The 17,716-nt window shown below is 39.0% G+C and overlaps 1 protein-coding gene across 1 annotated transcript; it reads left to right on the top strand.

The window, feature by feature from the left end:
* The first annotated feature begins 356 nt into the window (after positions 1-356).
* On the top strand, positions 357-16,417 carry TM4SF18 (transmembrane 4 L six family member 18). The gene is made up of 6 exons (XM_037827540.1): positions 357-604; positions 737-930; positions 3,675-3,764; positions 6,642-6,784; positions 15,164-15,344; positions 16,112-16,417. The coding sequence occupies exons 2-6, from the start codon at positions 754-756 to the stop codon at positions 16,124-16,126; spliced, it is 606 nt and encodes a 201-aa protein (XP_037683468.1). The 5' UTR covers positions 357-604; positions 737-753; the 3' UTR covers positions 16,127-16,417.
* The last annotated feature ends 1,299 nt before the right edge of the window (positions 16,418-17,716 follow it).

The raw sequence follows: 17,716 nt of genomic DNA on the forward strand, positions 1-17,716 counted from the left end.
TGAGGTTTCAGAAGATAGTAGAAGTGAATTCTTGGAAGGAAGATTCTTAAGGTCTTGTAACAATGAACTCACCAATTGTGAGGTCTTGTTTTTTCTCACCCAGCAGTCCCTTTCTTAGTCCTGTTGGTGCCCTCTGCAGTTTAAACAATGGTTGGTGAATCATAAGCACACAATAAACAATATTGAATGAAAGACGGATATGTAAAGAGGGTATAAAGTCAGGATATTTTAATAAACACACCATGTCCTGTGTATGCTCCCTTGATAGCTATCTCTTTAACTGTTCTGTCTGCTGTTGTTAGATGACATTTGCCAGACTCAATTTCACTTCGCCACTCCAACTTCCTTTTTAAAACAAACTCAGGGTTAAGTCTTTACAGCTCTAATCCAGAGAAAAATGACTTCTTTTAAAAAGTAGTGAAAAACACCGCATTCCTTTGGCACAGGATGAAGACCAGCTCAGCTCTTCAGCAGCTGATCATGGTCTATTGTTCTCCAAACAGTAAACCACTATTTTACACTGGAGATTGTCCGGCTGCAGATGTATGGGAGCCCCCGGCACCTCAGAACAGGAAGTGAAGGGCTCGGACCCAGAAAGTGGCAGGTAATCACAAAAAAAAAAAAAAAGAAAAGAAAAGAAAAAAGAAAGAAAGAAAGAAAAAAGAAAAGAAAAAAGGCAGTAGAAGGGAAAAAGGAAGAGGCTTTATGTAATTCTACGTTTTGAAATCTCCTGCAGGTTCTAAGCTGGGCAAAATGGGGTCTCGCAAGTGTGGAGGCTGCCTAAGTTGTCTGCTGATTCCACTTGCACTTTGGAGTATAATTGTTAATATATTACTGTATTTCCCAAATGGGCAAACATCCTATGCATCCAGCAATAAACTCACCAACTACGTATGGTATTTTGAAGGATTCTGTTTCTCAGGTGTCATGGTAAGTGTGACTTTGGAGACGGGATTGTTTAAGGGGGGATATTACTAGGAATTGTCTTGTTCTTAGCTAAAAGGGAGAGAGGGAGAGAAAGAGAGAGAGAGAAATAATGGAAAAAATCACTCCACTAATCCTGGGTTGGGATTTGGAGAATGGGTGAAGGGGTGCAGTGTCTGCTCGACCTTGCGGAGTAGTTTTGTCTTCGGTAAGCTGCACATTTGTGTTGCTTCAGCGATGCAGGAAATTAGCCCTAATGAAAGTTTGTCTACCATGAACACTGTGTATCAGTTTAAGCTATTTAATCTTCAGTGGCGTTGCTCTTTTCCAGAAGAGATTTTCCTATCCTTACTCAATTTCTCTAGGCTGGGGGAGAATTAGGATAGTGTGAGAAAGCAGACTTGGGTATTCAGACAAACTTGCATTCAGATCTAAGCTCTGTCATTTGTGCTGTGAGAACTTTAACCAGTTACTTGATATCTTTGAGCCTCAGTTTCTTCATTTGAAATATGTGAATATTGATATTCACTTTAGGGTAGGGTAATTGTGGGGATTAAATATGGTCAAAGCCTTACAAGCAATCCATAGCCAGGGGCAATTGAGATAATACATTCTCTTTGAAAGATGGCCCATATCATCAGTAAATGGTCCTACATTACATCCCTATTAATGGAGGGTGTTTTTGAAAACTAAATTGAATTATCCATGGTAAGAATCCCTGAATGTTTTCCTGAAGGCTTTGTGCTATTGAAAGATAGACAAGCTAATAGCAAATCATGTTGACAACGAAGAGGAAGACACTTTTCCTCATCATATTATTTCTAAAAACAATGTATTGTGCACTGTATGCTTACTAGATCACCAAGAATGTAGAAGAAAATTCAGTATAATCCGTCCCTACATCTTTGTGGGGGGTTGAGGGTGATGGAGTATTATTATACTATTTGAATGGCTATGTTGAAAAGTAGTTTTCATTTAGTTATTGTTTTTACAAATTAAATTAGCCAACCTTAAAATGCTAAAACCCAATGCTATTGAATTTGCTACATGGTGCTGTGTAAAGAAATGCAAAACTTTTGAAGAACAGTTTACTGAAGTATATCAAGATCCATGAAAATGCTTATTTCTTTTGACTAAGTAAGCCTAAATCTGAGAATTCATCCCAAGGAAATAATCCAAAACAAGGAGAAAGCTATACACTTGGATGATTGGGGCAGCATTATTTATAATAGGAATTAACTAGTAGAAGTATTTCCAGCAGAGAAGTGGCCAGCTCATTTACAGTATATTCACTTCATGCAGTGAAGAGAATTGTGATTATGAGTCTCTAACAACATAGAAAATGCATATCATTTAGTATTCAATGAAAAAAAGATGGAAATACAAAATCATGGGCAAATTATGTTGCAGCTATGTAAAAATATATGTCTGTGAAAAAATACTGGAAATAAATATGCAAAAACACAGGAGACTGCTGGGATTGCAAGTAATTTTCCTCCATTATTCTTGAGTCCTCTATATTGCAGTTATTTTTTAAAACAAGAAAGACAGTTTCTCTCTCAATACAGGTAATGCCAGGACAGCAGGACTCCAGGGTCTGGGCCTAATTATTTTACCAATATTGTAATGAAGCTGGTCACTGAACATCAGCCATATCTCCTCATTGTTTCACACAATATGTAATTGTAATAAATGAAAGAGTTGCAAGTCATAAATAAACTTAACCAGAATCTATTAAAATCTGTGATAATTAATCATATTGAAGGCAGGGGAATAGAGTACTCTTTTACTTGTATTCTGTGTAAAATTTAAAACCAGGAAAAGAATCTGTTCCCTTTTTTTATTATTAGCTAGGAATTCTTGAAAAAAAATTATTGTAATTGCATCAAATCATTTTAGGAGATGGAGAGGAATATGGATAGATAAATAAATGAAGGCTGGAGGAATTTAGAAATTGGAAAGATTGACTGCAAACAGTAAAATAACAGTGAACTCAGCTAAAGGATTCGGTACTGAACAGTGAGAGTAAAGAATAGACAGAATTTGCCATGAAGAATTCATGGTCCATACCTGTCCAAACTGAGACTTAAAATAGCAAACAAATCCATGTTCTTTCCAGAACTTGGACCTTTTGCCTAAGACACCAAGAAAGAGAAGTATTATGCACTGAATTCTCCAAGTTTCTTGCTTGCTACAGACAAAATGCACTGGAAAATCTGAACCTGAGATGTTTGAATGCATGGGGAATTTGAATTTGCTTTATTTGAAGTAAGAGATGTAGTTTCAAATAACTGCACCTCTCGCCTCCATTTCCAGAGGGCAGTAAATGGAGAGAGGCTGGCAAACTCTGGTCAGTGATTTCCCATTGTTTTCAATCGAATTAGTGAGAAATGCAGATTTTGCTGCCCAGGTTGGTTTTGCCATGTTCATACCATTTATTCCTCCTTAATCATTAGCTTTTGATGATTGATAAGCATGATAATACTTAAGATTGATCAATCACTTACTAGAAACCAAGTACTGTGCTCAAATTTTACATGCATGATCTCATAACAATCCAATGAGGTGAGTACTCAACACCATTTTAAAGGGGAGAACTCTCAGGCTCACACAGCTAAAAAGTGATAGATCTGGGATTCGAACCCAGGCCATGACTCTAGAGTCTATGTTTGGAAACACCATGCACTTGCTTTGAATGTGAATGTAAATTAGTGGTCCTTTTCTGTCATTTTATCTCTTCCCTCTTATAGATGCTTATAGTAGCAACAGTTCTTCTGGTACTGGAGAATGACAACAACTATAAATGTTGCCAGAGTGAAAACTGCAGCAAAAAATACATGGTAAGAACAATGTTTTTTTTAAGGATAGTTGTGTGGGCTCCAGCTTTCTGCCTTCTCCCTCATAAAAACACTAAAGTATCAACAATATCTTCCCCTCAGTGATTCCATCAGTTCAGAACTCAAAGGTAGTCTTCCATTTTGCTTACTGTCTTTCCTTCACCTTTGTTCTGCTAATGCTCTTTCAAATTTTAGTACTTCAAAACACAGGAAATTAGGAAATAATGCTACCTTTTCCTAACTGGATTTTTGTGAGTAGGTTTTTTCCCTTATTGACTTTATTGAGGACTTATATGCATATAATAAATGGCATCCTTTAAAAGTGTACAATTTCATGATTTCTGATGGTTAAATACACCCATGAAACTACAGTCCCTATCACCCCCAAAAATTAACCTGTGATCCACTTTTTGTCAATATAGATTAGTTTGTATTTTATATAAATAGAATTATATAGTATTTATCTTTTGTATCTGGCTTCTTTCACTCAGCCTAATGATTTCTAGATTCATCCATGTTGGTGCGTTTATGTAATGTACATTTTAAAAATTGGAACTTAAAAAAATTAAAATAGAATTGGGGAGAATAATATACCCAAACTACCTAAGCCTGTGCTCCACGGGCAGGCGGTGGGCTCCTGTATTTCTACCATCAACCTTCTCCCCCTCCTCCTTCTCCTCAGCGTCATGGGTTTTCACATTTGCATAAAACTTTATAGTTCTCTCACATTTACCCTGAGAATTAGGCCATCATTTCCCCGATTTTACAGATGAGGCACTTTGTGGCTCAGTGAAATTAATTAATTACAGATGAGGAGCTTTTGCCGAGGTCTGGTAGGCATTCTTTACTCCAGAGTTTCCACGCCTCAGCTGCACACTGCAGTCACTTGGGGAGCTTAAAAAAGTACTGATGCCTGGATCCCACCCCTAGAATCTCTGATTTAGTTAGTCTGAGGTGAAACCTGGCAAGTTCAAAGTGAGCCTGGAACAGCTTGTTCCAGAAAACAAGGAAATTGTTAAAAGAATGATGGGTGCCTTTGAAAGGGCTTAGGAGCTGACTTAAATGGATGTTCCCACAGGCCAAGTTTGGGACTGAATGGACATCTAAAAGAATAGTAATGATGTGAATGAGGTATTAGAAAACACATGCATCCACAATGATATAGAAAGAAAAAGGCAAAGGACAGAGAAATAGGAAATGTAAGTTCTTCTGTGTAGAAAAATGATAACTTAGAAATGCAGAAGGAATGACAGAATTAAAACAGCAGCATCTTGCAACCCCCAATGTCATATAATTGATAATCAGTGGATATGAGAATCATCAATGGATGCTAAATCCATCAGTTGAAATGTTATTAGGGAATAGAATATGACAGTCTTACGGTATCACTTAACAGAACATTTACTAATTGCAAAGTGGAAAAAGTGGCTTTACAGTGGAGAAATCTGGCAGACCACACCACAACCAAGAGATCTAACTTAGCACTACCAATAGCAGGACAACCTGATGTTATATATAGTGTTCTTGCCAAAATGTTTATCCTGAACCCAATGTGAAGGAACAATCAGAGAAACCCAGAATATGGGGCATTCTCCAAGATACCTGGCAAAGATTTTCCTGAAAAATTCAGTATCATGAAAAACAAAAAAGGCAAGGGAGCTATTCTAGATTAAAGAAGATAAAAGAGATAAAACCTTGTGCATAAACCTTGAAGAATCCTGTATAAAAAAAAAATTTAAATAAAACCAGCTGTAAAATACATTTGAGGGCCAATTAAGGAAACTTAAATATAGACTAAATAATAGACAATAATAAAATATGGAATTATTGTTAAATTTATATGGTATGAAAATGGAATTGTGGTTTTATAGAATACCTTCATTCTTAGGAGATGTGTGCTGATATATTTAGAGATGAGGTTTCATAATGCCTGCAACTTACTTTCAAATATGTGTGCGCATGTATGTCTGGAGAGAGAAAAAAAGCGTGGCAAAATATTAACAGTAGGTGAGTCTAGGTAAAGGATACATAGGATTCATTGTAGTATACTGTCAACCATTGTATAGACTTGAAATTTTTTGTAATAAAAGACTGTAGGGGTAAGAGCCCCTTGCCCTGAAAGTTGAAGTCTAGCCATCTGCAGCTGACGACCAGAGCCTTCTCCAACCTCAATCTAAGTTGCTGCACTCCCCTCCCCTTATAAGCTCCCCACGGGCTAGAATATATCCTATCAACTCTGTATCCTAACACTGTGTCAGTCTTGTCTTCGTAAGCTTCTCTCCTCTGTTCTTCTGTATAAACCCCCTATTAGATCAGATCAACTCTGCTTACATCATCTGCCTCTGAACATTGATCATTCTCTTTACTTAAATGGAAACATCCTCCTCTCCATCAATCTCATGCTCATTTGAATACGAATATAAATATGTAGGCTAACATCTCACTTTTTCCTTACGTGACTGTATGTTAAGAAATCTAAATATTACCTTTCCAAGAGAAAAGCAAGGTTCATGGGTCATAATTCTTAGAAAACCCACCCTACCTAGAAAATCACAAGTCTTCAATAAAGAGTTAAAGATTGACCAATTATATCCCTTCTTTGTTTGTATGTAATGATGATATCAAAATTCCAGAAAAAGGGAAGAAATTTAGTAAATTACCTTGTTTTCGCTACATGATGACAAACAAAGAGTCATTTCAAAACTTATTTTTGAATTCAGATGTGTTTGGATTAAACTTTTCCATTTTTATCTGGACATTTGGTATTATATAGACCATAGCAAGCTTGTGGGAGTAGAAGAATATACCAATCTGATAATTTATCCACCATAGCCCCTAGTCTTATTGGATGGCACTAACCTTCTTCTGTGTTTAATTTAGACTTTGCTGTCGATTATCTTTTCTGCCCTTGGAATTGCTTTCTCTGGATACTGCCTGGTCATAACTGCTTTGGGACTTGTCCAAGGCCCGTACTGCCGCACCCTCAATGGCTGGGAGTATGCCTTTGAAGGCACTGAAGGACGGTAAGGAATAATTCCCCAAACCAAAGAGGTCAGAAAGTCAGAAACGACTGGCCTAACTCTTATACCCATTTCCCTGATCAATTTGGGATTCAATGTGACTACTTTAGTGCAGAATTTTCCATTAATTTACTAATATCCAGACAGTCTTGTTCCTGAACAGATCTTTCTTTAGTTGTTTTTTTTTTTTTTTTTCCAGGATTTAATGCCATGTCCTATATTTTGAGCGTATAATGGAGATCTCCAAATGAAAGGAGTGTTTCTCCCATACTTCTGAACAGGGCTTGTTGGTTCCTGTGATCTGGCAATTGCTGAAGCCTGGGACCTGAGAGGTTCTAGCAACTCAGTGTTGTTTTGTGGCCAGGCTGGACATCTGGCCTATTACAGATGTGAGGGACTCGGCTGGGAAACAATCACAGTGCCCGTGGATGGTGACACTGCGGACTGGACCTGTAGAGGCGAGACGGACAGAACAAGTCAGGCAAGCAGCGAAGTGCAGCCTGCCATCCAGGGGCATGACTAGGTGTGGGAGTTTGTGAAAGAAGCCAGGAGAGTTTATCTAGCATGTTAGCTGGTAGTTTGGCAGGTGTCAAGAGAGCCAATCCTGGACCACAGAATACCTCATGCTAGTCTTGTGCTGGCAGCCCTGTAGAAGGTCCAGACAGATGCTCAGGAAGAGCCTGTTGATTCTCTCTCTGTCTTGTCCTGTGCTCAGTATTCTAATGGAATGAAAGGAGTGTCTCTTTGTACCATTCACTAGGAAAGTTATTACATTTTCTTCTTGAATCCCCGGGGGTGGCTCTATCATTTGGTGCCCATGCCCGTTTGAGGTCTGACATACTCTCCTAGACCTGCAGAGCTGCTTCTGTGATTGTACAGATCAATAATCTCAGGCCTTCTTGAGCACAAGGAGGAGATGCCACCCTCCTGTGGGATTCTCTGGGGCACAGGAAAGAAGACTATGATGTTGTAAGTTCCACTGGATGCAAAACGCATGAAGCTTTTGTACAATCAGTCCCTGAAGTTTCTCACACCACCAAACCAATGAAGCCTCTGCTTTCAGTGGATGAATCTCAGGCTGCCCACAGGCCTCTCCATTAGTCCTTCAGTTACCCTTGATGTTTGATTCCACATTTATAAAAATATTTGGAGGTGAAACATTGTTTTGAGATCATGAGTGTAGGGAAGCTAAGTCTCTGGTCTCCTGGAGAAGTTTCCAAGGCTTGGCAAATTCAGAGTGGAGCAGGTGTTTAATGTTGAAGTTGAGCATGTCAGTTATTCTTTTGTGCATTTATTCAGCAAAGATTTGTTTAGCACCTATTTGTCCAGGTCTTGGACTGGGTGCTAGAGACTCAAAGATAAATTACATAGGTGCCTGCTTCTAGGAACTCACACAGACCTTGCAGAACATTTGCTCTGATGGAAACCTTAGGGTGGGCTTTGCCCTTGGAGGGCCGGTCTTAGAAGCTTATAGATGTGAGTCCAATCTCCCATCTCCTACTTATAAGCTATGTGATTGTAGACAAGTATCTGGATATCTCTGAATCTCGTAACTTGGGGATAATAATCATGTCTACCTCATGGAATTGAGAATTAAATGTGAGTGATGCATAAATGAGATTAAACTCTCAAAACATGTCAGATGTTATTATTAACATCGTTACCCTGCACTCATCTTTCTGCCACATGATGTTCTCCATCTGGCAGGTGGCCAGCAGATCCAGACCCTCATGTTGTGATTGGTGTGGACACTGAATCAGTTATTCACTCAACACTTGATGATCTTTGTAATATGATAGAACACTACCTGAGGTCTTAGACCTTGCCATTCAGAGACCATTGTAATACACCCATGCTCTCAGAACAGAGTCCAGTGAGGAAACATATAGATAGATAGATAGATAGATAAGATAAATAGCTATATAGCTATAACTAAGGTGAAGACATAGACATAGACAGAATTACAAAATAATAATGCAATAAATGTTGCAATGGAGCTGTGTGTGGAGGCAGGGAGGAAGTGCACAACAAGGCAAGCTCCCCTATTCCTACCAGGCCCTGCTAGTGCAATTATGACTCTCCATGGTTTACAAGATGAATAAATGGTATCATGGGGAGAAAAATAGAAACCCTGCAAGTCATCTTGTTTTAAGGTACTGAATGATCTGTCTAGACCAAGTACTAAGAACAGTCTAGAGTAGGGGTCTGGGGGAATTAGCTTCCCTGGTGGCTGAGACTGAGTTAGGGACATGAGGGGGGACAAGATGGACCTAGGGAAATGGTAACAGGAAATCACATCTGTATGGTGCTTTACAGGTTCCAAAGCATTTTTACATTCCTCTTGCTGAATATTTACAATAAGGGTTAGATATTTTAACCCCAGTGTCCAGAGAGGCGAAGTCCCTTGCCCAAGATCTTCCAGACCCAAGAGTTCTGACTCCATATTCAGTGCTTGTAACCACTTGGGGCCTGAGTGCCACTGGGAGCATTAAGAAATTCTCAGAGTGCCTCAGAGAGTCCTGGTGCATGGGGAGAAGGAAAGAAAGAAAGAAAGGGAAAGAGAGCTAAAGGAAGGGTGTAAGAAAGAAATGAAGGAGGGAGAAAGAAAAAGAAAGATGAGAGGGAGGTCACGGTGGTGACCAACGCCATAATGCAAAGTTCACCCCTTTTCCACACAGGCACGAATGCCCAGAGCCACTTGGAGTTACTCAGTTGGCCTGTTGCTGATTTGAGGAAAACTACCTGGCTCTTGACTTGAGACACTTAGATAAAACTCTGTTCTGTAAATAGGTTTGATTGCTTTCGCTTGGGGGATTTTTTTGTTTTGAGACCAGTTCTCCATTTCAATTTAGTTTAACAAAGAGAGCTTTGCCTTTAGGAAAAGTACTTATGGTCACCTTAGAGCTGGAAGTGAGCAAAAGTCAGTCGGGTTGATTCAGCATGGTTTAAAGGCAGTCCTGGGATTTTTTTTTAAATTTAATTTTATTGAGATTGTTTACATGCCATACAATTATCCAAAGATCCAAAGTACACAATCAATTGCCCACAGTGCCATCATACAGCTGTGCATCCATCACCACAATTTTTCTTTTGAATTTTTAGAACACTTTCATTACTCCAGAAAAGAAATAAAGACAAAAAAGAAAACTCAATTCCTCCCCTACCCCTAACCACCCCTCTCCATTATTGGCTCATAGTATTGGTATAGTACATTAGTTACTGTTGATGAAAGAACGTTAAAATACTATTAACTGTAGGACATAGTTTGCAATAGGTATATTTTTTCCCTATATACCCTGCTATTATTAACTTATAATTATAGTGTCATACATTTGTTCTGGTTCATGAAAGAGATTTCTAATATTTGTACAGTTAATCACAGACATTGTCCACCACAAGATGCACTGTTTTATACATTGCCATCTTTTAGCCTCCAACTTTCCTTCTGGTGTCCTACGTGACTCTGAGCGTCCCCTTTCCACCATATTCACACACCATTCTGCACTGTTAGTTATTCTCACAATAATGTGCTACCGTCACCTCTGTCCACTTCCAAACCCTTAGGTTCAACCTAGTTGAACATTCTGCTCATGATAAGCAACTGCTCCCCATTCTTTAGCCGTGTTCTACATCCTAGTAACTTATATTTCATGTCATATTATAATTAGTTCATATCAGTGAGACCATACAATATTTGTCCTTATGTGCCTGACTTATTTCACTCAATATAGTGCCCTCAAGGTTTCTTCATCGACTCTTTTTTTTTTTAAGATGGTTTTGTTCACCCACCATACTTTCCATCCTAAGTAAACAATCGATGGTTCCTTATATAGTTACATATTGATGTATTCACCACCATCGCCACTATCTATATAAGGACATCTCTATTTCCCCCACAAAGAAGGAGGAACAGTCAAAGAAGGTAGAGAGACAAAAGAAAAAGAAAGAAAGAAAGAAAGAAAGAAAGAAAGAAAGAAAGAAAGAAAGAAAGAAAGAAAAGCATGACAGCTAAAAAGCAACGAAAGGAAAGAGAATTAAACTAAAGTAGAATAAGAGTCAGACAACATCACCAATGTCAAGAGTCCCACACCCCTCCCTTATGTCCCCCTCTTATAGGCATTTAGCTTTGGTATGTTGCCTTTGTTACACTAAAGGAAGTATAATACAAAGTTTCTGTTAATTATAGTCTCTAGTTTGCATTGATCGTATTTTTCCCCAATATCACCCTATTTTTAACACCTTGCAAGGTTGACATCCATTTGTTTTCCCTCATGAAAAAATATATTTTTACATTTTATCACAATTGTTGAGCACTCTAGGTTTCATTGAGTTATAAAGACCCAGTCTTTATCTTTCTTCTTTCCTTCATGTGTCCCACATGCTCCTAACCTTCCTCTTTCAACCACAGTCATCTTTGTTCAATGTACTTACATTGCTGTGCTACCATGACCCAATTTGTGTTCCAAACCTCTCACTCCTGTCTTTTCCTATCAGTCAGTAGTGCTCCTTTTAGTATTTCCTGTAGAGCAGGTATCTTGTTCACAAACTCTGTCATTGTCTGTTTGTCAGACACTATTTTAAACTTGCACTCATATAGGAAGGACAGTTTTTCAGGATATAGGATTCTTTATTGGCAGTTTTTCTCTTTCAGTATCTTAAATATATCACACCACTTACTTCTTGCCTCCATGGTTTCTACTGAGAAATCCGCACCTAGTCTTATCAAGCTTCCTTTGTGATGGATCGCTTTCCTCTTGCTGCTTTCAGGATTCTCTCTTTGTCTTTGATGTTTGATCATCTGATTATTAAGTGTCTTGGCACAGATCTATTCAGATCTATTCTGTTTGGGGTATGCTGTGCTTCTTGGATCTGTAATTTTATGTCTTTCATAAGAGATGGGAAATTTTCATTGATTATTTCCTCTATTATTGCTTCTGCCTCTTTTCCCTTCTCTTCTCCTTCTGGGACACACCCATGACACGTACATTCCTGCATTTCATTTTGTCTTTAAGTTCCCGGAGATGTTGCTCATATTTTTCCATTCTTTTCCCTATCTGTTCTTTTGTGTGTAGGCTTTCAGGTGCCTTGTTCTCCAGTTCCTGAGTGTTTTCTTCTGCCTCTTGAGATCTGCTGTTGTATGTCTCCATTGTGTTTTTCATCTCTTGTGTTGTGCCTTTCATTTCCATAGATTCTGCCAGTTGTTTTTTCAAACTTTCAATTTCTACATTATGTTCACCCAGTGTTTTCTTTATAGCCTTTGTCTCTTTTGTTATATCTTCCCTGAACTCTTGATTTGGTTTTTATCTCATTTAGCATATTTCTTTGAAAATCTTTAATAGATTGTTTCATTAAAGTGAAACATTATTGCAACTGTATCTTGATTGAGGTGTAAGTTTGTTCCTTTGACTGGGCCACATCTTCGTTTTCCCTAGTATAGATTGTAGTTTTCTGTTGTCTAGGCATCTGGTTTCCTTGGCTACCCCAGTCAAATTTTCCCCGACCAGAACGGGTTCAGGTCTCAGAATGGGGTTATATTCAGGGTGTATACTAGAGGAATGACAGACTTTCCTGTGAGGTTTCCAGTCGCTGTGCTTTTCCTAACCTGCCCAGCAAGTGGCATCTGTCAGCCTATCACTCCTGACTGGTGTATGGAGGTGTGGCCCATGGCTGTTTTCCCCCAGGCTCTGGGATCTGGGTCTGAAGGGAAAGCTGGGCCCCACCTCCTTAATCTTAGAGAAGATACACCCCCTTGGGAGTTTTCATCTGCATTTGAATTGTTGTCTCTCTGGCTCTGTTATCTCCTCCCCTGTCTGAGTCAGAGTGCTGGGAACTGAAAATGGCTGTCTCTTCTGAGCCCCTCAGGTTGAGTGAGAGAAAAAGGGACAGAAAGCCCCCTTTTGGAGCCAGTACATGGCCCCCCAGATTCCCTTGTCAGCCAGAGGTAACATCTGGTCTTCTGGGCTCCCCCTCCCAGGTCAGATGAGTCTTCTGGTTTTTTAGGGTCAGTCATCACTAAAAGCCTCTGTCTGCTTGTCAGGGGTTTGTAGCTTGTATTCAGCAGTCCACATTTGTTAATTAAAACCCCAAATGGAACTCAGCTGAGCTGTATTTGCTACTCTGCTCAGAGAGTGCTGCTAGTTTCTAGCACAGCGATGTTCTGCAGCTCAGACTGCCATGGGAGAGGGGCTCTCAGTGCGGTTCTGCAGCTTTTACTTACAGATTTTATGCTGCGGTCTCAGGCATTCCTCCCAATCCAGGTTGGTGTGTGATGTGTGGACAGTCACAGTTGTCTCCCAGCAGTTATTCCAAATTATTTACTAGTTGTTCCTGTTTGTTTATTAGTTGATCCAGGGGACTAACTAAGTTCCTCTCCTCTCTATACTGCCATCTTGCCCCTCCTCAGTCCTGGGATGTTTTAATGCTGGCTCCCCACCCCTCACTATCTTGTGCTAAACTAAGTTGATCAAGCCTTGTGGTCTGCTGGGTTCCCACCTCCTTGTTTAAGTCTTAACAAATCTGCAGAACAGCAACGTTCTAAAGCAGAGGTTCTCAAAATGTGGATCCCAGACCAGTAGCATTGGCATCATCTGAGGGCTTATTAGAAAATTCTCAAGCATCATGCAGACCTTCTGAATCAAACCTCTGGGAGGGGTCCAGCAATCCACAAGCCCTCCAGGTGATGCCAAGGCATATTCAATCAACTGATGAATGGACAAATAAAATGTGGTCTACTTTTAATGTGGAATATTACTCAGACTTAAAAACGAATGAGGTTCTGATACAGGCAACAACATGGATGCACCTTGAAGCAGCATGTTGTGTAAAATAAGCCAGACATTAAAGGACAAATATTGTATGGTCTTACTGATATAAAATCATTAGAATAAGTGAATTCATAGAGTCAGAAATACAACTTACCGGGGGTTGGGGAGGGGTTAGGGAATGGGGAGTTAATGCTTAAATTGTGCAAAGTTTCTTTTGGGGTTTGCTCTAGTTTGCTAATGCTGTCAGAAAGCAAAACACCAGAAATGGACTGGCTTTTATAAAAGGGGGTTTATTTGGTTACAAAGTTACAGTCTTAAGGTCATAAAGTGTCCATCAAAAAAGGGTACCTTCACTGGAGGATGACCAATGGTGTTTGGAAAACTTCTGTTAGCTGGGAAGGCACCTGGCAGGCATCTACTCCAACGTTCTGGTTTCAAAATGGCTTTCTCCGAGGATGTTCCTCTCTAGGCTGCAGTTCCTCAAAAATGTTACTCTTAGTTGCTCTTGGGGTGTTTGTCTTCTCTTAGCTTCTCTGGAGCAAGAGTCTGCTTTCAATGGCCATCTTCAAACTGTGTCTCATCTGCAGCTACTCTCTCAGCTTCTGTGCATTCTTCAAAGTGTCCCTCTTGGCTGTAGCAAGCTCGCTCCTTCTGTCTGATCTTATATAGTTCTCCAGTAAACCAATCAAGGCCCATGCTGAATGGGCGGGGCCATGCCTCCATGGAAATTATCCTATTAGAGTTATCACCCACAGTTGGGTAGGCGCATTTCCATGGAAACAACCTAATCCAAACGTTCCAACTTAATCCCCACAAATATGTCTGCCTCCACAAGATTGTGTCAAAGAACATGGCTTTTTCTAGGGGACATAATATACACAAACTGATACAGGGTCGATTGTAAAGTTTTGGTAATGGATAGTGGTAATGTTGGCCCAATATTTTAAACATAACAAACACCACTGAACAGTATATTTTGATGTAGTTAAAAGGAAGGGGGGAATGCTCAACTATATGATGATAATGTGAACAATTGATTGTACACTTTGGATGATTTTATGGTATGTGAATATATCTCAGTAAAATTGCATTAAAGAGGGGGAATTTCAGGCTGTATATATGTTCCTAGAATAAAAATAATAATACTAAAAAGGTTGAGAACCACTGTTCTAAAAGGATTTGTGGCAGAGTCTAGGAATTTCAAACCAAATTTCTCTTTATTTTGCGGCATATTTGACTTTAAGTCCAGTGAAAACTCATCCCTGTCTCTGACAGTATAGGCCAACTTCTGGACCCCTAGGGAATGGGGTATTTTTACCTCTCTTGGAATTGATTTATGCTGCCTTATCTTGCGGTTGAACTCTTCAATTTGTGTTTTGACTCCTAATCAAATTGGAATTGCCTCTAGAACAGGCTCCATATTTATAATAAACTATCTAGCTCAGTGTTATGTATACAATTGGTTCAGTATATTTACCTGAATGATTAATATATTAATTCACATTTAATGTTACTATAAATGTTTCTTTCACAAACACAAAAATACTCATTATCTTCCTTGGATAAGTATGTGGACTTGGCCATGAGTCTTACTGACCTTTTCACTCCTCTCTGACAGTTTCCTTACAGATTCCAGCACATGGATTCAGTGCCTTGAACCTGAACATGTAGTAGAATGGAACATCATTTTATTTTCTATCCTCATAACTCTCAGTGGGCTTCAAGTGATCGTCTGCCTCATCAGAGTAGTCATGCAATTATCCAGAATCCTTTGTGGAACCTATTCAGTAATCATCCAGGTAACAGATCCTCACTGGCACCTCTACCTCCTCCCTTTTACCCCTACTTCCCAGGATTCAATGAATCTTCTTGAGTGTTTTCTTGGAAGTCTAGAATTCCATCATTTTTTCCCCATCCCTACTGCCCTCATCTTTACTCAAGTTCTAATATCTCAATTTTTTTTTCTGATTTCCCAATGTGTCTATTGACTTGGGTGTATGGACTGAATCAACTGAATAATTTTAAAATCTACAATAGCTGTTGTATTGTGAAAATAGCACAAATGCTTCAAATGAGCAACATTTCAATGTTGGGTAGAAATAACTCAAGGGACAAATATGCCTTACCATTTCTTGAAAATTACCCTGTTCATAAGATGATCAAAGGCTCAGAAGTTTATCCCATTGAAATGATTTCTCTTTTGAATACTGCTACATTCAAGTCACAATCCTTCTTTATACTGAATGCATTAGCAAGTGGTATTGAAGAAGAGGAGAAATGTGTCTTTATTCTGCTGAAACTACATCTACTTCATCTGCTAAAATACTAATGTTAATTTAGTTATGGTTGAAACTGCTAAGTCTACTGAGCAAGTCCAGCCTACAGAGAAATCATGAGTTAGATCTTGTTTAACATTATAATCATTCCTAGAAGTTTCAAATAGATATTTTTCCTTTTTATCGTGTTTTGAATATGAATTCTAAATTTAAGCTGCTACCTGGATTATGGATCATTAATCAAGCCAAATTTACAACTTTACTCACTTTGTTTTTCTTTTCTTCTATAGCCTGGAATCATTTGAATATAAGGATAAGAACATTTTCTGTTATCAAGACTTGGCCATTTGTCTAAGCCCCAATATATAGACTTTTGGGCAATATTCAAATATTATTTCCCCATTTGGTGTTTATCATCAAATGTACAATCCTCACCAGAGTCATTTATGCCACTCTTCCATTTAGAAATCTTTTTTTCTAAGCAATATATGTCAGGATCTTCAGAAATGTTTACGTCTTTTTATCAAACAAATCCATTTCCAACTATGTATACTATGGAAATAACTGTAAATGCTAAATAAAACTTTATGCTAATACATTTTTGAAATATTGTTCAATATTCCAGAAAACTAGAAATACCCTAAAGGTCTAACTTTAGGGGAGGAATTAAATAAAGGATGGTATGTTAGATGAAACATTATACAGTCATTAAAATGGTGTTTATAAAGAGTATGAGTAACGCTATATGAAAAAGCAGGTTACAAATTTATGTATACAGTATAAGCATAACTATCTAAAATTTAAAAAAATCAAATATTCAAAATTTAGTATAAAAAATACTGAAGGAAATACACCAAAATATCAACTGTGGTTGATTTGGATCTTAGATGACCCTTCTTCCTACTTCTTCTTATTTTCCAAGCTTTTCTTTCTTGAGTATGACCTATTAGTAAAATACTTTTTAAAAACTCATATTTTTACTATTAAAAATTATACCATTTTTCAAACTTTAAAAAGCACATGCCTTTTCCACATGTTTCCCAACCTTGAGTATCTGTTAACATCATGGGGGTGATACGTCCATCACTCTCAGTGAGAGAAGTAGTGATTTGGTAAGCTGAAAGAATTTTGTTTAACTTTATAAAATATCTAATTAAACTCTTGGCCTCACTTTCTCCCTCCTGGTGGTGAGTGTGGTGGGCTAGAAAAGGTAGCCTTGAAATAAATGAGCAACCAGGGCACATGTTCAATGGGCTAGAGAAGGTGACCATTGACCAGCTGATATCTGTGTCATGAAAAGTGATATCTACTCATATTTATTTTTTTCAAACACATACACAGAGCATTTACAAACTTTCTACCTACACACTATGGCCTCTTTGAAGAAAGGGGCCATGTCTTACAGTTTCCCATTATCCACAGAGCCCAGCACACGGTGGGCTCACTAGGTACTCGATGATGAATGTTTGTGGCAGCCCTTCTGCCTTCCTGGAGGCTCTGCCAAGCACCTGTCTCCGTTACAGTTCGTCCAGGCCTCAACACCTCTGCCACTTCCCCGTTGCACTCCTCTGTGGACACTGGCAACGATGTTCTGCCAACACCTACTCTGTGGCAGAGCTGAACAGTGGTATGTGGGGATTGGGGGCGGTGGGAGATGCCTCTCTGCCGGGTGCCCGTTGTGCCACGACCCCTCTAAGGGAAGCCGCCTGTCTACAGCCTTTGCTGAAGCAAATGTTGAAAGTGAGCCGTGGTGTGTACCACATGACACCCCCACCTGGACCCAGCTGCCTGGACTGGGATGGGACCCAGAGCCAGGAGAAGCCTCTGTTCATGCTAATGGCCTCTGACTTGGCCTGAAGTGAAATACTATCCAAACAAGAGTGGCAGTTATTCTT

This window comes from Choloepus didactylus, chromosome 1 (assembly GCF_015220235.1).
Source record: "Choloepus didactylus isolate mChoDid1 chromosome 1, mChoDid1.pri, whole genome shotgun sequence".
Lineage (NCBI taxonomy): Eukaryota > Metazoa > Chordata > Mammalia > Pilosa > Megalonychidae > Choloepus > Choloepus didactylus.

Coding starts and splice junctions, on each gene's coding strand:
- TM4SF18 (XM_037827540.1), top strand. CDS start 754: ATGGGGTCTCGCAAGTGTGGAGGCTGCCTAAGTTGTCTGCTGATTCCA. Junction 931..3,674: donor TCTGTTTCTCAGGTGTCATG/GTAAGTGTGACT, acceptor TCCCTCTTATAG/ATGCTTATAGTAGCAACAGT. Junction 6,785..15,163: donor TTTGAAGGCACTGAAGGACG/GTAAGGAATAAT, acceptor CCTCTCTGACAG/TTTCCTTACAGATTCCAGCA.